Source organism: Poecile atricapillus, chromosome 9 (assembly GCF_030490865.1).
Source record: "Poecile atricapillus isolate bPoeAtr1 chromosome 9, bPoeAtr1.hap1, whole genome shotgun sequence".
In the NCBI taxonomy this organism is placed as follows: Eukaryota; Metazoa; Chordata; class Aves; order Passeriformes; family Paridae; genus Poecile; species Poecile atricapillus.
Genome location: NC_081257.1, coordinates 18,892,465 through 18,917,441, shown reverse-complemented (window position 1 = coordinate 18,917,441; position 24,977 = coordinate 18,892,465). Strand labels below are relative to the sequence as shown.

General features: G+C 37.6%; 1 protein-coding gene across 2 annotated transcripts in view; it reads left to right on the top strand.

Moving 5' to 3' along the window:
* Window positions 1-24,977, top strand: part of SUCLG2 (succinate-CoA ligase GDP-forming subunit beta) — a 109,191-nt gene that overhangs the window by 42,361 nt on the left and 41,853 nt on the right. For both annotated transcript variants that reach the window (XM_058845080.1, XM_058845081.1), the window contains 7 exons: window positions 7,752-7,851; window positions 7,980-8,070; window positions 14,077-14,229; window positions 15,190-15,279; window positions 17,665-17,761; window positions 21,111-21,272; window positions 22,677-22,819. In XM_058845080.1, the coding sequence (XP_058701063.1) occupies window positions 7,752-7,851; window positions 7,980-8,070; window positions 14,077-14,229; window positions 15,190-15,279; window positions 17,665-17,761; window positions 21,111-21,272; window positions 22,677-22,819 (836 nt within the window). The remainder of the gene's footprint in view (window positions 1-7,751; window positions 7,852-7,979; window positions 8,071-14,076; window positions 14,230-15,189; window positions 15,280-17,664; window positions 17,762-21,110; window positions 21,273-22,676; window positions 22,820-24,977) is intronic.

The following is a 24,977-nucleotide window of genomic DNA, read 5'->3' as shown; positions in this document are numbered from 1 at the left end:
CTTGGAGCAGCCTGGGATAATGGGAGGTGTCCCTGCCATGGGAGGGATTGGGACAGGATGGGCTTTAAGGCCCTTTCCAAGCCAAACCATTTGTGATTCTACAATTCATCTTAACTTGCTTTTTTACCATGTGAACTCCCTTATTTCTTGCTTAGGTTTTTTATTTCATTCTCCATTTTTGAGAATACCTCCAACTACAACAACTCCTTTATGATTAAAAGTGAAGTGTGAAAAAAACCTAATATATGTGCCTCAGTTTTTATGTATTCTACACTACATACAGTTTTTTCAAAATCATCTCTGCAGTTCAATAATGGATAAAAGAATTAGAATCAGTCAGAGAAGGCTTTGTGTCTTTTGTGCCTTACATATAATCAGAAAGAATGAAATTTTGAACACGTTCCAGGAAAGCAGGTGTGTGTATTGTTGCAGCAAGGGGCGAGAACAGTGTTTGTTCCTAATGGCTGCTTGACTTCAACACTGCAGATTGCATAAAGCCTGTTCCCTGAACTGTATTAAAACAAATCGTGTTATGGTATTCAGTCAAGAATTTAGGGCACAGTTGATCTGCCTAAGTCTGCTAACTTTAAAATATATTTTACTGGGAGAGGGAAAAAAGGTTTCCATGTTATTTTGGCAAGGAAAACTCAAAGCTTGTAAGCTTTAAAAGGTAAAGATGCAAAGGAAACTGCCAGCATATTCATTTATCTGTTTTTTTTGTTTTTTTGTAGTTTAGGGAAATAGGAAAGATAGAGAGAAATGTCTTGATAAGAATCTGTTAAAACCGACAGATTTTTGAATGTCGGTTTTAGAAATCAAGTCTTGTGATTTATTCATGTGTTTTATAGTTACAAGGAAAGAGGGTCTACTAAAGCAAATGATTTTGCATCCCCAGCTTTCTCAGTGCTTAACAGAGTATCCTGAGAAGCTTCCATGGTGGTATTGTCAGGTCATAGGGATCGTGACTAATACAGAAGGAAAAGTCTTCTTTGCTTGCTTTTTTGCAGCCTCTTAAAGTGAAATCATCTGAAGAGCAGAAAAATAATATTGGCTTGGGCATAATATGAAGAATTTTTTGAAGTCTAAAAGTAGCAAGAATGGACCTGTTGGGTATAATGATGGAAGAACCCTGGATTCCTTTGCATGGATTTTTCTATTTTTATTCAGTATTTACAATTTATATGCTGCAGGATGCCAGGGTGACTCTGCAGGTTACAGAAATTGCCTTTCTCTGTTTTGCCCATAGAATGGATGTTGCTTTAGAGCTGCCAGAAAGAGCTTTTTCTCTCTTGTCAGTGAACTTCAGTGCTCTTCCACAAAAGGACAAACTTGTGCATTTCCTGATTGAGTTTCAAACCACGTCTGCTCTCAAGTTTGTAAGCAAATGTGAAAACAGCCATTTTTCTAAGCCCTTTGTCTATTACAGAGGAGATTTATGTAAAAAATAATGAGAAGTTAGGTTGAAAAAAGAAGCTGTTAAAGGCTGAAAAATATCAGAAATAAGATATCCCATGGAGTTTTAAACAAGCACATACAATGAACAGTTTCAATATGAGAACTGTTTCTTTTGGATCCCTGCCTTAATGTGCATATTTTTCCATGCATTATAGTGGTGCTGCTGGATCTAGTGAGGCTCCGTTTGCTGTATAAGTAATTTATCAGGTTTAACTGAAATGTAGGATGTGTGAATACTTGATTACTTTCACTCTGAGAAGGTTTAAGAGTGCAATATTGAGAGTGAGCTTTAGCTTAGTTGATTTTATCTAGCCTTAAAATTTTTATCACCGGTGAAGTGTGTAGTAATGGCTATGAAAGCAATTAATAATAATAGTGACAGAATCAAGAGACTGACTAATTTATCATTATAGATTTTAATGAGGCTTATAATCTAGCAATAAATATACAATATATTCAAAAGTATGGAATTATTAAAAGGATGATTTATTTAACTTTCTTTCTAAACTAATCTGCAAACCAAAGGTTGTAGAAAGTCAGCTTGTAAGAACATAATTCTTTTTGGTGTTACGGAGCAGAAGGATGAAAATAACAGAGGAAGAGAGTTTAAATTAAAGGTGGGGGAATATCATTGTTTATCTTCATTCAAAAGGCCTTTAAGCACAATGGTTTTGTAGATGTGGGAGGCATCTTGTGGACAGCTTCTTTTTCATCTCAATCTGCTCACTTGGCAGAGCATGGGAACTGCCTCGGATGCTGCATCCCTGCAGCTCTCAGAAGATGGGCAACAGTACTTGGGAAAAGCTCTCAAATTTCAGACCAAGTTGGTATAAAGAGACCCAAATGTGAAAAGTTATTATAACAACTTTAAGATTCAGTGTTCATTGTGGAAACTAAGCTTTACTGCAGTTTTTCTGTTATTGTATTATGTTTGTTATGGTCTTCCTTACTGTTTTTATTCATCTCCCTTCTTTCCTTGCTGAAGTAATCTATAGAATGTCTCTGGTCTGGACTGTTGCTAAAAGGTAATAAGTGCCTGACAGGATCTTGACTGAGGTGTAAGAGGGTGGCTGAAATTTGGAAAATTAATTATAGCCCATCCTGCCCAAAGGGAAGTTGGAAACTCAGGTGGTAGGGACAGCATTAAAACAAGAAAGAAGCAACAGTAATAAAACAGGACAGATGAGACCCCAAAAAGTAGGTTTCCCTACTGCTGGATCAGCTAGACATGAGTAGTAAAACCCAAAACCAGTCCAAACTGGACCCTTTTAAAGCTTGTGAGGGGAACCCTTGGTTTTGGAGGAAAGGCTCTGAGCTGCAGAGATGCAGTTTGGGAGAGATTATTTGGAACCCTTACAGCACACTTGAGCATTTGTGGGTTTGAATCAACATTGGTGAGGAAACAAGTAGGAATGCCATGTAGGTGTTCTGCGATTTGTATGATACCTTTATAGTTCTTGTGTTATCCAAAATAAGGAATAATTGCTGTCAGAAAATGTCTGTAATGTCTGCCTTGATTTTCTCAAATCTCATGATATGAAGATTCCCTACTAATCAAGGGAAACCCATTGCTTTGGGAAAGGAAACACTGAATTTACTTCTGTGTTTAGGAAAACAGTGTTAAGCATAAATGGGAGATGGAATTGGTCAGCCAGTGAGATTCCCAGCCAGTCCTTCATGGAGTAATATTCTAGAAAACCATGAAAGAGACGTGGACTAAAGCCTGGATGGTGAAAGCAAAGCTTGAAGTTGCACATGTCCAAACAAATAAGTGATTTGTGTCCCTCAGAGCAGTTTTCCCAGGTAAATACATCTTTAGGTTGCCTTCTGCCTTTCTGTAGGGGTGGAGAGTTTGGAGCTGGTTGCAGATTCCTGTACCTCATCTGCCTCTTTTGGGATTTGAGGAGGAGGAGGAAGTGCTCCACAAGTTCTGCTGATCAAGCACAACTTAATTAGAGGAGGGTGACGAGCAAAGTTGTTGATAGCAGTGGCTGTGCCTGGCTGCAGCAGGCTGGTTCCTCCTGTGCATCCTGGCTGCCTCCATGGGCACAGCTCCTGTGTGTTTGTGTGCTCAGTGTGGTCAGTAAGGAGACAGGGCATCTGTAAAACCTGCATTTGCCATGTCCTGGCTCTGTCTCCGTTGTGCAGCTCCTGTGACAGTGGGTTGCTCTCATCTGCTCTGCAATGTGTGCTAAGCTCATTCTGAGAGAGATCAGGAGCACTTTGCTGCTGCTGCAGTATTTACATTTATTTACATTGGAGTCGGGTTTGCAGTGAACCCTTCTGTGCTCAGCTGCCTTACACTGGGGTAAAAATACAGTGATGGCATAGTGGAACAGGTTCTGCATTTTTAAAGAAGGCACAGACAGTAATTAATTTATACAGAGCCCTTGGACAGAGAAACCAGACCACTGAAAGTCCCCTGGTGAGGCAGAAATTTGATTAGAAATTCATGTGAGACCTCCTCCCTTTGTCCCAAGCTCTAATTCTGTAGTGTGGGAGGTCTTGCCAAGGTAGTCCTGAGTTCTCCCTGGCAGAAAGCCTTTTGTTCATAAACAGGGGAGCGTGTGAGACCTGTTCCCATGCAGCCGTACATCCTGTGTTCTTTACAGCAGTTTATTTTTAATAAGCTACAGCACATTTTAATGTAATTGTTAGCATGCCTAATTTGCAGCCACACAGTCGTATCAATAATAGTGGAAAGTTGTTCACAGGTAATAAATTAGCATAGCATATAACCAGCAGAACTCTGTATATTGTTTCACGATCAAGAATTCAGTAGTTAAATATACACAGCAGTGGGCTGAGAACAAGCTGTTCATTTTTGCTGCAAGCAGTACCAGTGGACCAGAGTAATCATAGCTCCCAAAAGCAGGACTGATTTTATTGATTTTAAATAGGCTTTCATTATAGCACTGAGCTTATTCCAATTGCAAGGAATATCACTGCTGTTTGTATTCACAGTGCTGACTGAGGGAAGGAGAGGTCTTGTTGGATGCAATGTACAGGCTCTTTGTCCCTCAGTGTTCTGTTCTGCCCTGCTGAAACATCTGAATTTATTATAGAAAAATAAGTACTTAAGGCTTTTTTCCTGTGGTTAAAGATTTTTTAGAAACACAGAGCCAGACACAGTTCTCAAATTTTGAATTCTGAGTAGCCTTCTTAGGGGTAAAGGTCTTGCTTATTTATTGGCATCTGATTTAGGCATCAGCTGTATTTTGGGTCCATTTTTTTAAAGGATCCTTTAGAAATCATGGAATCACTTTACTTGGAAATGATCTCCAAGATCACCAAGTCCAGCAATTTAACCTAATGCTGCCAGGTCCAGCATTTAAACCTGTCTTTAACACCTCACCTGCACCTTTCTCGTTTTCTGTAGCTTAATGTAAAAAAGGCAAATACAAGAACTGCTCAGTCTGTGATATTAATGTATTCAGGTTATAATTAGTTAAGAACACATGCTGTTACCAGCAATGTGTTATTAATCTGCATGGAGCAGTTTGCAGCTATTGGTTGCTAAATTAGTGGCACTTAAAAGCTGTTGGGTTTTTTCTATTGTTTCTAATGATAAGGAAAATTATAAATCCGTGACTAAAAATCCACATATGTGCACTTAAGAAGCAGGCTGGTTTGTTATTTGGTTTTCTTTGGAGTTTTTGTGGTTTTTTTGTATTTTAATTTACACAAGGCTGGTCAGTCAGTGGCCAGAAGTTGGTTGAAGCCTTAATGCTGTTGAAAATGTTGTACTGTACTTTATGGTGGTGTAAAGGCATGTTGTTTGTGATAAGTTTTCTTCAAATCCTTCATGTGTAACTACACAGTTCTGCTTAAACATTTTTTTTCCAGTGTTACTAGAACAGTTTGGAAGAGTATTGATAGAAATTAGTTACATCTTTCTGGTTTTAATGGGTTTAATAATGACTTTAGGTACCTTTTTTATCTCTTTGTTTTTCTTAAACCTACAGGTGAAGGTGAATTACTTCAAATATTCTAGCTAATCCCACATTTTTGCTTTTGCATGGTCTTTCATAACATAATTTGGGAATTCAGGAAGGAACAAACAAAAACTTTGTGCGAGCATTTCTACAAATCAACTCTTTAAATAAGATGGTGACATTAGGTAGTGAATCAACTTGGTAAGTGCTGAATGATCAAGCCTAGTTACTGTAAAATGAGATCTGGATGGTTTATTTCATTTTACACAGTTTGGGAAAATAATTATGGAATTAAATTGCTTCCTGTTGGTTTCCTGCAGGGCATGAAGAACCTGCTCTGCTGAGCTGCTGCACTGAACAGTTCTTCAGGTCTAATCTTTACATGGCTGTGCTCCCTTTTGTATCTGTTTATGTGTTTGATAGTTGTTTTTCTGAAGTTACTGTATTGCATTGATAGTCCTCTAGGGGATTGTAAAAATGTACACATTAATTCCTTTCTCTGCCTGCATTTATTGGAGCCCAGTGGAGATAATTGGTGCTCGTGGAACGTGGTGGTTGGGAATGAGGGTGATGATCACTCCCAGAACTGATACCACCCATCACTGACAATCAAAACTCACATTGTCAGTGATGGTTGGAAGCTAAAATTGATTTAATTAAATGCTTACAGCATCTATTAACCAATCCAATATACCATATTGGATTCTTTATTGCAGCAGCTACTGTGATTTCTAGAGTTTGCTTCTGCAGGTTGAAAAGTGATTTATAGTTTTAATTCATCTTAATTTGTGTGCTTAGGAAACATTTGATACAAAACTTTTTGTTGCATTTAAATTTCCTTGTTATCTGCCCTGCAGTGGCATGAGTAATAGGGAGCCCAGAACATGAATACATTGGAATGCATGAAATATTTTCAAGTAGAATGCTTTTAAGGTTCAGAGTGATATATGTCAAATGTTACTGAATGAATAAACACATGGAGAGATTTTAGCCTCAAGCAGCTTGGAAATTAAGCATTTCTTAGTACAGTATCTGTATTAAAACTAATTAATAATAGTAATAATAATAGAAATAGTAATAGTAACTGCTACTACTACTGTGTTAAAGTTCAATACCTGTGTTAAATAGAATATTTGTTTAATAATATTTATTCTATTCTAAGGTTTAACTTTTTTTCTTTTGTAGCTGCTGAAATTTATTATGCAGGCACTTTGAAATGATGCTGTGTCAGAGGTTGCCTGTATCAAAAATTGCTGCACTTCTAAACTTATATTTAATAATCTGTAAAATGTTTTTACAGCCTAGGAAGCCTGTGTGTGTTTGAATTCAAGTACCTGTATCCTCTGTGCCAATTAAACAGTAAATTTGTCAATTTAACAACAAATTCTCATGTTTTCTAGATACTTAGATAAAATATTATTGTCCAAGGTGTGACCTAATCCAAACTGAATCCTAATCCACTGAACTCAGAGATTTCCACAGACTGCAGGAGAGGGTAACAATGACCCTTTTCTAGGCACACTTCATGATCTGTTAACATCAGGATCTCAGACTTTGCAAAGCACCCAGCACTGTTATCACAAATGTGCAGAGTGACAGTGGTTGGTGTTAATAAACGTCTCCAAGGCACCTGAGAGGTGTTTGTGCTTCAGGAGGTCGCTGTGATCTGGAGCTGCAGAGATGATGAGTGATGGTTTGGTTTGAGTTTGTTTTCTTTTCCCATTTTCCCCTCTGTTTGATTCTGTAAGGATGTCAGGATTGCTTTTGTTTGGAATGTAGGACGTGGTGCAATTGTTTTTGTCTGTGTCTTGCTGTACTTTTGTGTTACTAAGAGACTGTTATCCTCAAATTGCCAAAGATCCAAGTGATGCCTCACAGACAGATGAAATATTTTCACAGTTCCTGCCCTTGCTCTGCACTCACCTGCCCTTTGGAGATAGGGATTTTGTTCAGAGCAAGGAATGGAATTTATTTCTCTTGATGAGCACTGTTTTATTGTGCATTCAAGACAAAATATGATCTGATTTATGTCTAAAAACCATGCCAGTGTGTCAGCCATGGAGCTGGGCTGGTTGTGTGGATTGTTGGGCAGGCCATGTAGCATTAATGGCATGGTTCTGATCTCTGCAATGACTTATTTATCCTTCTAATAAGCTGTGTATCCCTTAACTTCCTTAGGCAATTCTTTTTTTTTTTGGCAAGGTTGCTTTCTAGAAATGATGAATTTACTCTTGCTTTATTGCTTACTAGTTATAAACAACTTCTTGTTAATGAGTCCAATCTGGAAATGCTTTTTGATCTCATATTAACAAGCTCAGTAATTGACAAACCATAGAATTGCTATGTGTTTTTCTTTTACAGAGGCAAAGGAAATTGTTCTGAAGGCACAGATTCTGGCTGGAGGGAGAGGGAAAGGTATTTTCAATAGTGGATTGAAAGGAGGAGTTCATCTAACTAAAGAGTAAGAACTTTCAGTTGAAAAAACCATAAATAAATTTTTCCTTGTATAATATTTAGGCTGTTTACAGTAGCTATGGACTGTTTCTTTTAATATTTTTCAGTAAACTAACATTTTTCCTTTGTTTGTAGCCCTAAGACTGTTGAACAGCTTGCTAAACAGATGATTGGGTACAATCTGTCAACCAAGCAAACTCCAAAGGATGGTGTGACAGTTAAAAAGGTAAGATTTTGGCCTCTTGTAAGTTGAAAACTATGTTCAGCCACAATTTTGCATTAATAAGCTGGGATGTACGACATAGATTTTTTTTTTCAATCCTTCTCCAGTTTCTGATTGATTACATCTAATTGATAAAAAAAAAAGGAGTTATTTCATTAGTTTGTGTATGTATTTTGTTCATCAATTTTGGCATACCCACTGATGGAAAAATAAATTGATTTCTGCAATGTATATTGAAAGGAATCCTTTGCCATAGGCTCATCTTTCATCAAATACATCCTAAATGGTGATATAATTGCATTAGAGCATTAGCTGTACATGCTTATTGACATTCTGCTTACAGAAGCAGTAGATACATGGGTCCCTTTAGTAATAATATTATCTGCATTTCAGTCACCCTCAGGTCTGGGCAAGTCTTAGTAGAGTGACAGAAGAATCACAGAATGGTTTGAGTTATAAGGGATCTGTAAAATTCCTTCAGTCCAACCCCCTGTAATGAACAGGGGAATCTTCAACCAGATCAGGCAGTTCAGAGCCCCATCCAACCTGGCCTTGAATGTTTCCAGGGATGGGGCATCCACCACTGCTCTGGACAACCTGTGCCAGTGCCTCACCATCCTCCCTGTAGGAAACAAATCTTTCTTATGTGTGGTCAAAATCTGTCTTCTTTAGTTTAGAATCACCGTGACTTATTGCAACAGGCCCTACTTAAAAGTTTGTTCCCATCTTTATTGTAAGCCCCTTTAAGTATTGAAAGGTTTGTATGAGGAAAGGTTTGTATGAGGTTTTTTTTTTCTCAATTGAAGTGTCTGAACAGTAGATTCCTTCTACTTGTTGCAGATTCAGACTAAAATATATTCGTGGTAGTGGTTGAGGTACCAAATGAACCTGGGAGATCTTTTTCCAATGATGGTGCTTTCTGCAAGGCACCAAGATTCACTTCAGCATGAAAGACTTGCTCTGTATTGGCCTAAATAAGAAAAGCCAAGATTCAGCAAGATTCTCCTTCAAATGAGTAAAATTCTGTGAGCCAGGAAATCCTGGCAATTGCCTATCTGCTTTGTCTGTTTTTATCTCTTGCTTTGTTTGACTGAGCAAGAATCCTCATCCAGGTAAAGCAGTCAAGAGCCACACTGCATCTGTGCCAGGAAATAATTTGGCATGAGCTGAAGGAGCTGCAGTTCCCATTTAATGTCTTGTGAACAGCTTGGAGTATTAGCACAGAAGGGGAAGGAACACCTGTCTGGAAAGATCCTGTCTAATGAGGGCTGGAGGAAGGTGTTCAGGTAATTCTTCTCTTGGGGAGCAAGGAGAGCAGATTACCATCACTGCTCAGGGTTGCTCTTAACAAGAAATACTAGCTATTAAAATAGGAGACTCAGTATTACCATTAAGGCATTTCTGTTGGAGATCCTGATAATACTAAGGATATAAGAAAGGATATACCTTGTCCATATTAAGGAACTCTCCTGGGGAAAATTAGCATTGTAAAAGCAGCTTTCTTTTATAAGTTCTTTGTTTTTATTCTTCTGCCCTACTTGGCCTGTCTTGAATACATCCATACAGAAATTCTACTTTTTTTGTCAGAGTGCAAGCCTGTTCGTCATTGACAGATTCAGTTCTGAAAAGGAAACTTCTAATTTTGTTTGAAATTGATAGAAATGGAAGAAATGTATGGGTGTTGGGGTTTTTTTGAATAACATGGGTTATTCAAAGGATTTATATTAGGATGACTTTTGTGCCATGTAGCTATAGAATATTTAACTTGTAGTTCCTTTCTCCCCCTCCACATGTTGTTTGTGTGAATGAACAGTGGGCAGCACTAAGCAGATGGGGCAGAGGTGAAGCTTAAGGTGAAGTTTGCACTACTGAACTTCAGATTTTTATTTTGGTGGAACAGGATTGTCTACAGCCTTGAGAGACTGTATTTTTCCTTTGCTATAGAGTTCTAGGGAAACTGGTATTTTAATGTTGATGCATGATAAACCAATGTGATGTTTTTCCTTGGGAGAAGCTGATCATCTGCTGTCATGGACTTTTATTCTGATTATAGAGTTGGCTTTTCAAAGTATGTTGGCTTTTAACTAGTATGTTTTATATTTTTTGGTATTGAGTTCTTGATTCTTAGCAATTAATGGTAAGAACATACACCCTGCTTTAAATTAATTCATTTTCTAGCAGTTTTCCCAATGTTATGCTTATTAGATAGTGAAGAAAGCATGTTTAAAGTTACACACTAGTTCATCAAAAAAATATTTCCCATCAGAATTATGTTTGTTTTAAAAGAATTTCTCATTTACAAAGTTAGCTCACATTGGGATCTTCAAAATAGTTAGAGGAGCTGAGGGCTCGGGTTTGTGGTGTCAGGACTAAAAAATCAAATACTGACATTTTAATCAAGGGCCAAACTACTGTAATATTATTAAACATATAGATATAGCTATGTCTGAGGTATCATTTAATGCATGGGAATGAATGCACTGAAAATTCCAGGCAGACTCTTCAGGCTTGCTAAGATGGGAACAAATTGCTGCATTTTTTTTTCTATTTCAAGGCACATGCTTTCTCTCTGCATGTATGGAAGAGTTTGTGTTCTACATGTACTTCAGGAAAACTGAATTTCAGGAAGAAAAGAAAAGGCATGTCTTTTAGGATTTGTGCTTTTTAAACTTCTCGGTGTTCTGGAAAGTTTGAGTGGTTTAAAATACTCCTATGTTTTAAAAAAGTAATAAGCATTTTTCAGAAGGAAAAACAGTTATTATGTCACTTTTTGTGAGGCAGTCAATGAGCTAGTGTCAAGTCAGGGAGTGGAAGTCATGCACCTTTGGCATGTAAGGAAAGTATAAAAGGTAGAAATTTTCTACAATTAGAATAATTATGAAACAGAAAATGATGGTTTCAGCTTGCTTTCTCAGCTTGTGCACCTGCTACAGAATTTAAAGTGTGTTTGTGCCTCTTCAGATTGATGTTTCTCAAATTAATAGCAATCTCTTCAATTCCCTTATAACTTGGAACCTGTTTTGTGAGTTTACATAAAATCCTCTTATGGCACTTTGGAATTTGGAGAGCCTGGCTGTCTGTGATGACAGTCTTCTCTTATCATGACAACCTGAGAATTCACTACCTGTGTTTTCTCTCCAAGCAATAACAGAATGAACATTTTGCATATTTGATTCTGTTTAAAAAAAAGCTGTTACTGTTACCCTCATGGCATTAGATGTGTGACTGAAACTTTTAGGTAACAATTTGTTACAGAGAGAGAAAGCTTGAAGTTGTCAGGAAGTTTTAATGAAAACTGATTTTTTCCCCAGGACATTTTAAATATAAATATGATATGGTAAACAGATAATGATGTGTCATATTCTTTATCAAAAGCTAAACAGAGAAAATGTGAGAAGAGTCAACAGTCTGTAGATTCAATTTCACTATTCTTAACTGTTCATCAAGGTGTTTGCATTAGTTCTGTCATGTGAGTGATAGGTAGACTTAAATGATATTTAAAGATCTGGAACACCAATTGCCCTGGCTTTGCTCTGCATCAAACCAGGAGGATGAAGGAAAGTTACTTTGTTGGGAGAAATTAGAGATACTTCACAATCTGACAGTTTCTGCTCTAAGGTTGCCTACTGCAAAGTAGACTCTCAGAAGTATCTGATGATGATGACATTGTTAATTAGCAATGGTGAGGACAATCACTCCAGTTGGAAGTCGCAGTTGAAGATACCTGATTTAATAATGTTCCACCTGCTGTGCCTGCAAGTGTATTCCTCAAAACTTGTTGAGTGTATTCCCATCCTAAATCTGGCCCTGACCCTGATCTCTGTGGAAACAACAGCTCTGATAAGATCCAGTAGGACCAGTTGGTTTTATCTGACTTGTGTCTAAAGCAACTGATGCACATTTTTCAGATACACTGATGCAGGATATGTAAGAAGGTGAAAACATGGATGCAGGTAAAAATAGCAGCAAATCAAGGATGCCTTCCCTACCCTTGCTTGTTAATTTGACAAATCTTGGCAGGTGGCCAAGCTATGTCTCTGAAGTTGTCTTTTAGCATCCCTCTGTAGTAGATTAAAATAGGCAGATGCTTTTAAGTAGTACAGTAGTTTTCTGCATCTTGGTTCTCTCCTTCACCCCGGCTTTCTTTACTTTCCTTTTGAACAGCTTATTTGAACTATTCCTTTATATCCCCCAATGTTGTGTGAATAAAGTGAGGTAAAAGTAGAAGGAAACAAAATTACTATAAAGCAGATTTCTTCCAAGTCAAAAAAAGACCATAGAGAAATTTCATCTTTCCTTCAATTCTGAGCACTGATGTCTTTATTTGATTCCTTGTTTCTTACAGTTATTTTTTTTTTCCTCTTCTCTAATACCTACTGCCTGGCAGAAAGTCCCTACATTCTTTCTTATGTACTCTGGAATAGACTGTCAAAAATGCGACTTGGGTGAAAGTATAGTGCATCTTTCTTGTTTATAGTCCTTGAACTATGAAAACCCCAGGAACACTCTTTTGATGGAGCACCTTGTACCAGGTAGGCAGAGTTTTAAGGCTGCAGGTATAAAAATGCCTCTTGGATCTGCTGACTGAGAGGATGAATTTCTCATTGTGGTATATTCAGTGAAGATCATTGTCTGCAGTCATGGTTCAAAACTGTCACTTCATAAACAGACCATGTTAGAAGGATGTTGCCATTTAATCCTTCTTAATTATATTAATATTTGGGAAGTGATTTTCCTGATTTCTACCTCTCATTGAAAGATGTAGCTGTTTTAAGGAGGAATGTAATGCTAATTAAATTGCAGAGGTGGCTGCTTCACTTTCAGACTGAAAAGCAAGACTGTAATGCAGAGCAGAGCTACAGTCTTTGCAGCTTTGATTGTGGCATCTTTTATGATCACAGGCAACAATTACTGATGATCATATGCAGATTTTTTCCTAAAATTAAGACTATTTTGGGAAATTTAGTATTTTTATAGCAAAACAGTTTTGTGAGTCCTTTGCAAGTGTAAAACTCCTCAGTCTCTGAAATCACTTCAATAGTTACTGTTAAACTATTGCAAAAATGGACAGTTCAGGTGAGGAGACAGGTACAGTTATTGTAATGCTAAAATGGAAAGGACCTGGTCTTGTTTTTGGGAGGAGGGAAAAAATTGTAGCAAAGAATTTATATGGGCCAATTTCCATCACTTTTAATGTGCTGCTTGTACATTCCAAAGATGGGATTTGAATCATCTCTCTGTTTTGTGTTGTGGTGTCTGTCAGATACTGGTACAAAATGCCTCTGTAGCTTATAGTAATAACGAGAAAGTAGTAGCTCCTTGGGAAAATAAATATCTGTGTTTCTAGATTGTGCCAGTATCTGAAGGACACATACCTGCTCGACTCTCTAAATTGAAAATAAAAAGCTGAATTGGCAGAATTACCTGTAAACCCATTTTCTTAAGAAATACTTGGGCAGGGAAGGAATTCAGTGCAGAGATTAAAAGGGTTGAGTGGCCCTTGGTGAGAATATGGGAAAGAACTTAAGCCTGAGGGTTTGCTGGTGAGGAACAGCACTGCTGGTGAGATGCATCCAAAAGCCAACGTGGCAGTCCTTTTATGTGTGTGGTCTGCACACTGAGTTCTTTGTGACCCAAGTCTTTCTGGGGAAAAGAATTATTGTCTTGAGAATCAAGAATTATCCCAAATTATTGGGATAAAAAGGTAATACAGAGGTCTGCAGTATGGACACAGCAGCAGCTCTTGGAAAAACCCCAACCCCGAGGTGTTCCTGGTTTGCATTTCTCGCTGCATGCCCCAGTGACAAGAGCAGCATTAGAGGAGGCTCTTACTTAAGGAGAGAGCATTTCTTGGGAAAAAGGTCACAGGGCTGTGGAACTGCAGTAAAAGCAGTGAAACCAACGTTTATTTTCAGGATAGCAAGCATTAAACAGCTGCATTTTAAGGCAAAGCAGAAGGACCAGTCAGAAACATTGATGTTTTCTTCTCTTCCCTCTATCCATTTTTAGGTGATGGTTGCAGAAGCACTGGATATTTTAAGGGAAACATACTTTGCAATTCTGATGGACAGAGCCTGCAATGGACCTGTCATGGTTGGCAGTCCTCAGGGTGGTGTGGACATCGAAGAAGTTGCAGTAACTAGCCCAGAACTTATCTTTAAGGTACTGAAATAATGCTTTGCAATAACAATTTTCCTTGTCAGTTATCCAAAAGAATATCTTTTTCCCCCTTTCTTGTTCCGTTTTTCCTTCCGTGTAAAAAGGAGACAGGAAGAACCGTAAAAATAGAGTTTCATCAAATACAGGATCATACCTGTCATCTAGTAAATGAAACATATTTAACATCTGATTTTACTAGAATTTTTCAATTAGAAAAAGGTCTTAAATCTGGCTGTTATGTGATATGTTAAACTTCAGATCTGAAACATTTTATGAGTGATTTTCACTTTCAGGAAGGTACACAGTTTTTTCACAAGTGGGTTGGTGCCAATATACTTATTGTTTTTGTGGCTGTTTTTCTCTAATTGACAGAGTTGTTAATTATTTTTTTGTACCTGCAAGACTTTTGCATCTGAAATACAACTGTTGTAATTACTTTCTTAATGATGACTACACTGAAGTATTTTTTAAGTTACTGTGGCAAGATAATGACTAGATAAGCTATTCAGCTGAGAAAATAATTGATACAATCAAGTATAATTATTCAGAAAATTGTAAAAATATTTAATGTGCATTTAAAAATTATATAAACTTCACAGTGTTACTGGGCAGTGACATTCATTGCCTTGAAAATATTCCAGAATATGTCATAAAAATTAACAGACTAAATATTCGTCAATGCCATCTGTACAGTAATTAAAAGTGAAAGCTGGTGTCACATTGTCTTGTCAGCATGCCACCCTGAAGAATTATATATTTTTTGGAAGGACTGTTTCATAGTCAGTGTGGTAATTATAACATCCCCTATAGGCAGCTGCTATAGCCTCAGTCTGGGGGAGCCTTGGCAAACAGCCAGGCTTTAATTACTAATTTGCACATGTATACTAAGTGTTTTCCTTTTGAAGTTATAAACCTCCATTCAGATTGAATATTTAGTTATATTTACACATGTTACTGTTGCAGGAGGAAATAGATATTTTTGAAGGCGTGAAGGATCATCAGGCTTTGCAGATGGCAAAAAATTTGGGCTTCCAAGGATCTTTGCAGCAGCAGGTAACTTGACTCCACTGCCTGGGTTTGGGCTGAAGGCTTTTTAGCCCAGCTCTATGTTAAATGTTTTCCAATAGGCAGGAAAGGCCAAGTGTCCATTAAATCAGGATCATTTTCACATCCTAAATACTAAATTGCATCAATGTAATTGTCATTGGGCTTTAGCATTCTGAGTAAGTTCCTTACAGTTTTAAAGTGAGAGTCCCTAGTCCTGGGAGCACTCAATGGCAACATGTTCGTCCACAATTCCTTTGTTTTCCTTGGAATTCCACTGGAGCTCTGTGAATGGCATGGGTAGAGCTGTTTCTGAAAATTTGCTCATAATATAGGGAGAAATAAAAGTGTATCTGGCTTTGTGATTGAAACATTTTAATTTTTTTTTATTCAACTCAAAAACAAAAGGCTACCAGCATGTTTTATTTTCAGTATCTCTTTTCTATATGTATATATATTTTGAGTATATATATTTGCCTTTATGCATCACTTTGGAGAGAAGAGAGCTCATTTAAGCTGGCCTGTGTTTTTCTGTAGTATCAAACTGTCATTTTTGTAGAACTCCTTTATTTTTAATTCAGCAGTTTTAATTATTTTCTATCCTAACATGCAATTAACAAATGCATAATGATTAAGTTGATTAACACACATTTGAAGATTTAGCTGTATGTCTAATGAGGAGGAATGATTATGTAGAACTTTTCAGCTCTTGAAGAGTTCTGGTACTTAATAATTAACAGCAAATGTGTATGGACTTTGAAACAACATATTTAAATAATGCTGCAGGAATGCATTTCTTTCCTCATGCTGTCAGCTAAAAGGAATTTACTGAAGCATAGGGACATAGTTTTTATCCAGACAAATCCTAGTATTTACTTATATATTCTCTAGTTCTTGGCTGGGATTTTCTGCTTGAAGAGGCTCAGTTCTTATAGACCCTGAGAAAGAGAAGTGTTGACATTAAGCTGTCTGATTCAGAGAGGTGCTGAAAGATGGAGCAGCCCTTAATGAAAGTGAAGTGATTCTGGTGTTGTGGTGCAATTGCAGCAGAGGACTGTGGCAACAGCAGCTTTTCAGTGGGGTTCATGGTGGGGCTGCCTCCCCAGAACTGCTGCTGAGAGCCTCACCCTGTGCTCTTGGGGTGGTTTGTCAGCCTCAGGGTTTGTGCCAAGGAAGCTGCTGCACATTTACAACCGATATTTTTTAAGTCAGACCCACTGAGAATGCTTCAACTGATAACTCTTGAGCAGGGAATACTTCCTAAGCAATTTGTGCTGCTTCCCAACTGTGTCTCTTTAAAGAACCTTATCACAGAGCAGTTTAGCTTGGAAGGGACCTTAAAGCCCATCCAGTTTTAACCACCCTGCCCTGGGAAGGGCACCTTCCACTAGATCAGGTCAAGCCCCATCCAGCCTAACCTTGAACACTTCCAGGAATGGGGACTCCACAGCCTCTCTGGGCAAACTGGGATTGGGGTTGAGTCTTTCCAGTTGTAACGTTTTCTTTTGCCTAAGTGACCTTGTAGGGGAAAGCTGACTTATGCTTTCTTTACTCTAATTCATTTTACTTATCAGGAGAGGTCCCAAGTATTTTTGGGTTGTGTACTTCAGTTAGCTGATCAGTAATGAGAGGGAAAAAATTGAGTGGTTCTTTATTAGTGCACTTCATCTGCAAACTTATTTCAGCTAATAGGTTCACAATGTGTAATGAGCCAAAGGGATTTTTTGATACACATTCATGTTGCTGTTATTAAGTAGTTCTATTAGTGGAAAAATTTTAAAAGAACAAAGCCTTGGAAATTAGTAGTCAGTGGTGGTACTTTCAGCCATGGAATCAGGCATGGAGAGAGGTGGTGAGGAGTAATAGGGAGCAAGCAGGAGTATCTTGTAATGAGTAAACAAGCATGCTTGTTTAGACATAAGTTCTTCAAGAAAATATTTCAAACTGATATAGGAGGGAGAAACAGATATTTTTTCTGAAGTCACCAGAGTGCACAAACTACTTTGTGGTTTCTGACTTTAGACTGATTAACATGAATGCAGCTCAGATCTCAGTGTACCAGAGAATACTTCATTATGCTGGTGCCTAGCAGACACTTCCCAAATTAAACTTGTCATAGTAATTGCACTGTCTGTTTTGTAGAAAATCTCCAGTTCATGTAGTCTTTAAATGCACATTTACTAAACGTTACACAGTATCATAATGCTACACTATAACAGTGTAAGAGACTATATGAATATGGTTAAAAAACAGAAATAAAAGCAGTAATTATCCAGAATTAATGTGCAATGTAATACATTAAAAATAATCGATAATGGTTTTCCTTTCTTTGCCTTGAAAGTATGAACTTTTATTTTTCTGTGTGGTAATTGTAAATCATTTGATCACATTTAGGCAGCAGATCAAATTAAGAAGCTGTATAATCTTTTCTTGAAAATTGATGCCACTCAGGTTGAAGTCAATCCCTTTGGTGAAACTCCAGAAGGGCAAGGTAAGAAATTGAAGGAAACAAATGAATGCATTATAATTCTTTATTTATGCAAACTATAAATTAAATTGCATAGAAGGATGTAGCAGTAGCTTCGCATTAATTTCATTTTGTAGTGTAATTTAAGCAACATTCATAAATATTCCCTTGGCAGATTTGATATTTCAATACCTTTTGTTGTTCCATCCAAGTACTGGAAGCATTGGCTTCTACATGTTCTGCTTGATGAAGGACAGCAACATTTTCTGCTTTTCTGCTCGTGTACAAATTTGAGGTTTTCTTGATTTTGTTTTGTGGGTTTTTTGGGGGTTTTGTGTGTGTGTGTTAATGCTGTTAGAATTACTGAGATTGTGTGGAAAGAAACTTGTTCTTTTATGTTTGCATTCATATGGGTAATTTAAATTTTAAAGTGCATGACTCTGCAGTCTACTACAGCACAGGACAAATTTCAGCTGAAGGAGACACTTGGCTACATCCTTTGGGAAGGAAAAGGGTCATTGAGCTTCGTGCACCATGACTACAGGGCTGAGGAGGTGCAGGGTGAAAGTAAGGAGCTGAATTAGCTTTCACCTCATTATAATGGTTGGTGTTCCAGCTGAAACCTTTTTTTCCTTTTGTCATTTTTGTCCAAGTAACTTGGACAAAGGTGAAGAGGGGAGGAACTGAAGGTGCCTGTGGGATATTGAAATACTGGCAGGGCTGATCCAGGGGATCACAGTTACCTCCTCGTTGTTCCATTTCACTGAGGTGCTGAAGGCTCATTTGGTGGGTACCAAGAGGGGAAATTGGTGTGCAGCTAGAGGCAAGTGAGGGAGAGGAGGGTAAATAATGAGAGGAAAAAAAATGTGGTCCTTAAAGATTGGAAAGAACCGTGGTGGCACTCACTTTGCATCCTTGCTGGCATTCTGCAAGGTGGCACTGTGGAAATAAAGATTTGGATAAGTTACCAAGTTAGCTCTTCTGGAATGGCTGTGCTTCCCCTTAATCTGAGGGATGGTAGGAGTTTCTGTGCTGTTCTATCCAAAGTTTTTCCTCATGTGTTTTGCATCCAGGAAGCTGAGGAGCAGAAACAGAGTGGGTTTCAAGCTGTGAAAGCCATCTTGCTCACAGAAATGCACAGGAGTCTTCCTGTGCTTATTCCTTTTTTGCTAGCAGTTTCTCCATCTGAAATGTCTTAAAGAAGAATAAAGATAAAACAAATGGAAAAACATTTGAGTAGCTTAATGTAGCTTCCCCTAATGATAAAATACAAATCTCTGTATGAAGCCCATTATTCTTGTCAAAGTAATGGATAAGATGGATTTATTTCTTGCTGTGTTTTTTGTTTATCACTTGTGTGGATTTCCATCAGGTTCTTTGTATTTCCTTGTTTAATATCTTAGCAAATTCATTGTTAACACTAGTGGGTCAAAAGCCTGAAACTTCCCCTTGTTTTTTTTGTTTGTTTGTTTTTGTTTTGTTTGCTCTCAGTGTAAACTGTTGAATTGGCAGATGACAAAAATCCTACACCACTAACAAAAACAACAGAAGTACTTCATGAATATAAGTGTTGGAGCATTCTTTGATATTTATGTGGAAGAAAAATCCATTTGTATAGTCTATCATGCATGTAACAATGTGCTTTTGATAGTGAAAATGGTTTGATAAATATCAGTACATGGGTTTGCTTCTACTTTGTACAGCATGGCCATTGTTAAAAATGAATGTTCTTTAGAAATTAGTTTCTATAAATGTGACCTGGAGGATGTTGGTGTGTAAGGTAAACCAAGCTCTGAAGCTGCAGTTTTACTATTGCTTTGAGTGGGTTTAGCAATTTAAGCACCTGAAAGGTTGAAGAAGAAAAATTGTCTTATATCATTGCTAAAAAATAATTAAAGCAGCTCTAGTACATTAGCAGCATGTTAGGAACTGCAGATATTTCTGCTTTTGGCACATTCCCACATGATGGTTGACCAGGTAAGATCTGGACTCTTTCAAGAGATTTATTATACACACTCATGAGCAGTTTCCTGAAACTGCAGTCACTGAAGTGAAATTTGATAGTTTTAATTTAATCTGTTTTCAGTTGCAAGTCAAATATTAAAAAATACATTAAAAAAATCAAAAAACCAAAACAAGAAAACCCAGTGCAAATCAAGATATACAGTTGGGACTCTTCTACTTGTGGAAATGTTTTCTTTGCTGTTTCCTTAGCTATTTTTTCCTAATAATAGGAAACTGTATACTAGACACCAAACAAGACTGTGTGTTTTGTTATTTTAATTGATGAGTATCTACAGCAAAGACTAAAATTGTTCTCTTAATTGTCATTGACCTCCAGATGTGTGCAATGCTCATGAACACGTGCACATGTACCATGGATGTGTCCCAATGGCAATGTGAATAAAAAAACGCCAGCAGAGAGAAAAACTATTAGATTTTTATGGACACAGCATTTAAAGGCACTTAAATTTGGTTGGCTTGCCCTGAGAAATCAATTATGCTTAAGTCAGTAATTATAATCTGAACATAGTACAAGGGAAATTACTTGCATAGTAATATGATAAGTATATAGTCTTACATTTACTTAGAACATTTTAATCTAATGAGGCATTTGCCTATGCAAACCCATAGAAATAATGAGTCAGAAAATAGGCAAGTAACACTCTACAGGCCTTTCTGTTACTGCTGTATTTATGTGAATATTGTGGCAGCTAGCCATTCCTTTGTATCTTCTATTTAATGTAGTCAGATTCAGAACCTCTTAATTTGGTTTTGCAACCATAGTGGATGTTGATATTGATGAGAAGGTTTGTATTTACTTTCTTAATTTTCTTTATTTAAAAGGAATCTTTTGGTCATTTTTAACACATTTGGCTTCAGGTTTTTTCAGCTCTTTAATGAAGTAATGTTTGTATAGTCAATAACATCAGAAATTCAAAATATGGCTAAGGAAAGCATTTTGTGTTGCTCAACTCTGAATGACTGCATGTTACCACACATGGCTTTGGATTGGTTAGCTGTTATATCTGCTATTCTTTCAAAATATGGAAGTTAAAGTCTCCTCTGTCATTTTCTACTTGTCCAAATCACAGAAACTGCCCTCATGACATACAGGAACTTCGTAGCACACACAGAGGATCTTCCTGTGTGGTGTGGAGATCTTGCTGTGCCTTTTCCCAATACAGGATTTATGGAGAACCTGTTCTTTCCTGCTGGACCCAGTGCTAGAACTTCAGCTGCTCCTGTGTTGGAGGCAGCATCATTCCCAAAATCAGCCTCCCCCTCGCTGCTGGAGTAGCTGTAATATTTCAGAAGCTGTGGCTGACTGTAAACTCTAAATGCTTGGGTGTTGTTTTATTTTCTCCTCCAGTTGTTTGCTTCGATGCCAAGATAAACTTTGATGACAACGCAGAATTTAGGCAAAAAGAAATATTTGCCATGGATGACAAGTCTGAAAATGAGCCCATAGAGAATGAAGCTGCCAAATATGACTTAAAATATATAGGACTGGATGGAAACATAGCTTGCTTTGGTAAGAGCAAATACATCCAAAAGACATTTGAAAACAAATTTACACTTGTTAGTGTATAGACTTTGTTTACATCTGACATTCACCCTTGACAGAATTTCAGTCTGTTTTGCTGAGTATTTCTGCAGTTTTGTGTGTCCTTCCATAAGTTCTTGAAGGAGTGAAACTAGAATTGTGTGGAAAATGTGCTGATGGCCACAGCACACAAGCAGGGCAGGAGTGGTGTCAGAGAGAAGGGAGGCTAAGCAGCTTCAGTTTCTGAGGTTTTAACCTGATGAAATTGGTCTTTCCAGTAATTAAAACAAAACAGGAAAAGTCATTAAAACCTAATCATTCACTTTAAAAAATAAGACTGTTTTTTAAAAGACACTTGAAAAGTATGGTAAATGTTACATTCCCAGCTACAATTGAATATTAAACTCCATTTCCCTTTAAGGAAAGCTGCTGAAGAATCTGCTTGGAAATGGCAGGTTTTTTATTTTCCTGAAGTTTCTGTAGAACAGAAATTACTCTGCTGTGTAGAAGCGATAAGTAGAAAAATCAGTTGTGTTCTAAATAATTTTCATATTTTACAGATTCTTTTAGCCAATACAACATTTTATTATTAATCTAATTAAATTAGGGTTTTGTTTTTTTTTACTTGGTAAGAAAATGCTCAGCATTTATATTGGCTCAGATATGTATTCCAAACACAAATCTAGAGGATTCTGATAATGTGTTGCAGTTGATTCAGTAAGTGACAGTGAGACTTCAATCTCAATTTAAAAAAACAACTAAAAGATCCCAAAACCCAAATAATAATTGCCAGCATTATGATATTTTTTAGTGGTCTGTTTTCTGAGTGACACAGGTGCCTTTGTCCAACAGGAGCAACATAAAGGGGACACATAATTCTCATCACTTTTCCCAGTTTAGATTTTCCTACCCATAGAAATGCTTCTGGACTAGTGCAAATCCAAAATAAAAAGCAGTTTCAGGAACATCTGAGGTCTGTCCCCAAAACTGAGTTATCTGTGATGCAGTAATACAAAGCATCCACTGCCATCAGAGTGGTGGGAGAGGAGCTTGAAGAGTCAATTTCTCCTTCACATCACTATTCCCAGAAGTTTTTATGTCACTTTATTTTAAATAAAATCAGAAGTTTCTGCATTGCCACATTTATTATTCCAGTGCTCATACATGCTTAAAGGAAGGTGCACATCTAAGCCCTAAAAAATCCTAAATGCTGGTGTGTTTGCACCAGATGTTGAATTATTTGTTGCATTGGATATCCTTGAATAGCTACTAGAATTTAGAAATAGCTGTGCAACATTTTGAGCCATATCCTGGTGTTGTGCTGATACATTTTAAGTCTTTTCACCCATTTTATCTGTATGAATTACAAGCACTTGATATTTGCAATTACAGTCAATGGAGCTGGACTTGCAATGGCAACATGTGATATAATATCCCTGAATGGTGGAAAGCCAGCCAACTTCTTGGATCTGGGTGGAGGTGTGAAAGAAGCACAAGTCTATCAAGCATTCAAGCTGCTGACTGCTGATCCAAAGGTAAAAATGTTGGGTTTGGACTGGGAGCTTCCCTGTGCAGCAATAGGGCTGAGTAGGACCATGGAAAGTGCACAGAAAAACCCAGATGATGGTGAGAAGACTGAGGGTGAATTCCTAAAGGGCTGATCTGGGAGGAAAATGAATTCAATATGAACCACTGGACAGACTTTTCAATTCCTGATCCATACTCAGATTTGGTGGTGAGTTATGAGTGGGAACTTTCTCAAGGCAGTTCAGCACAGAAATGCAGGTGTGCTAATGCTGGGCATTGCAGTGCTGAACTCAGAACATCTCGCTCCTAAAATGGAATTTGTGAGACTTAGATGCTTAAAATATCATTCCTAATAGTGTAGTGCCACAGTAGACTGAGGAGAAAAATGGAAAAATTAAGCAAATTGCTAATTCTAAGGGTTGATTTGTACTCTTTTAAACTCAAGGTTTCTAAAATGCATCTCTGCACTGCAGGATAATCTGTATTTAATTAACATTCACAGGCTGGAATCATAGCCTGGAACATTCTGACACTTCCTTTTGCAGATGGAGCTGCAGTTGCTCTTTTCTTTTTTGAACAAGAGGAGAAGACATTAGTCTGTGTGTACTGAGTGGAAGTTATTTCTAGAGATGTGTCTTGAGGTCATTGGTCCCCTCTGCAGACAGAACTGGAGTATCTGCTGAGAGAATATTGATCAGGCGTGGGCTTTGGAGCTGTGCCAGCTGCCCATCCTGCCAACATGGAGTTATGCTTTTGTGTGTAGCCAGAACTTCATTGCTGCTGATATTTTTACTAATGGAAATCTGTCAGAGGGCTTTGATCATCTTTCCCATCTCCTGCACCTAAGCATCACAGCTGAAGTCCCTATTTCAACATATTGCTTCTTTTTGTGGCTTCACCTCCTTTATCTCACGTTTTCTGTGATTCCAGTCATTTTCCTCACGTTCATTGTGATGTGATTCTAGCTTCTAAATGCCACCTTCCTATGACAATTACATTGCTATAATTGTATGCTCTGTGCAGCAGTAAGTGACAAAATGTTGTGGCTTTTCAAATTGAGGTGGATATTGTTTGCAGCAAAGTTTCAAGGCAAGATTAGGAAGAAAATTTACAGTACAAAATAAGCACAGGTCAACTTAAGCTCTTTGCAGTTGTAACTCTCCCTGCATAATTTTTAAGCAGCTGGTACCTTGATGTCTCAAGTGTTTGTTGTTTGAGCTGTTTGTTTGAGTTGCTCTGCAGTGCGTGCTTCGTGTGATGATCTGGGTTTGCCTGAGATGTAATTTACTTCTGAAACTTGTGTTAGTGGTAGAGAAGCAGGTGCAGTAAAGTCTCAGATACACAACTTAGCTGGTGATTATTGCTGTGCAAAGTAGTTTCTACTGTCTGCTGCAGCACAAACAGCAGGTATTAATTTTGGTGATGAAGCTTACTGAGTTTAAACAATTTTAAAACAAAAAGGCATTCTAGTAGCTCTCAGCTATAGAACATCTGTGTGCCCAACATTTGACTTGTAGTTATATCCTCTATTATACTTTCTGCTTATCTGTTACTGCTTAACTATTTCTAACTGCATACACCAGGGCTAGTGAAGCTCTGCTGAGAGAAAACAAAAGGGGAGCATAGAAAGGACCTGGATTTGTGCTGGGGCTGTGCCATTCCTGGCACTGACTGGCTGAAGATGCAGAGGGCAAAACATTTCATGTTTTATTTCATTCTGTTCAGAAAATATAGCAAATGTCTATTGTTTCTTCTCCTGATACACCATGTCCATTAGCTCACTAATACAGAATCAGAAAATTGAATGAATGCTCTCTTTTCTTAACTAATGGTAGGGTTTCAGTCCTCAGAGTCTTTGTGGCTAATACAGCATTCACAGGTTGTGCCTGGTCAGTCATGTCCTTGTGGGCTTTAACTTGATTCCCACCTGGTTTGATGAGATAAAAATTTGTTCTTGGGAACTTGAGATTCAATTAATTTTTGTAAATGTGCAAATGTCTGGAGACTAAAGAAATAAACAAAAACAAAAAAAAAAATTCAGGGCTGAAATATCTCCATATTCAGTTGCTGGTTTTTAGTTGTGCTGGCAGAGTTAAGGATGTTGCGTGAGATGAAATCTTCCAGAAGGAAAGGTTCCACTCACTTTGAAAAAGATCTCTCTCTATT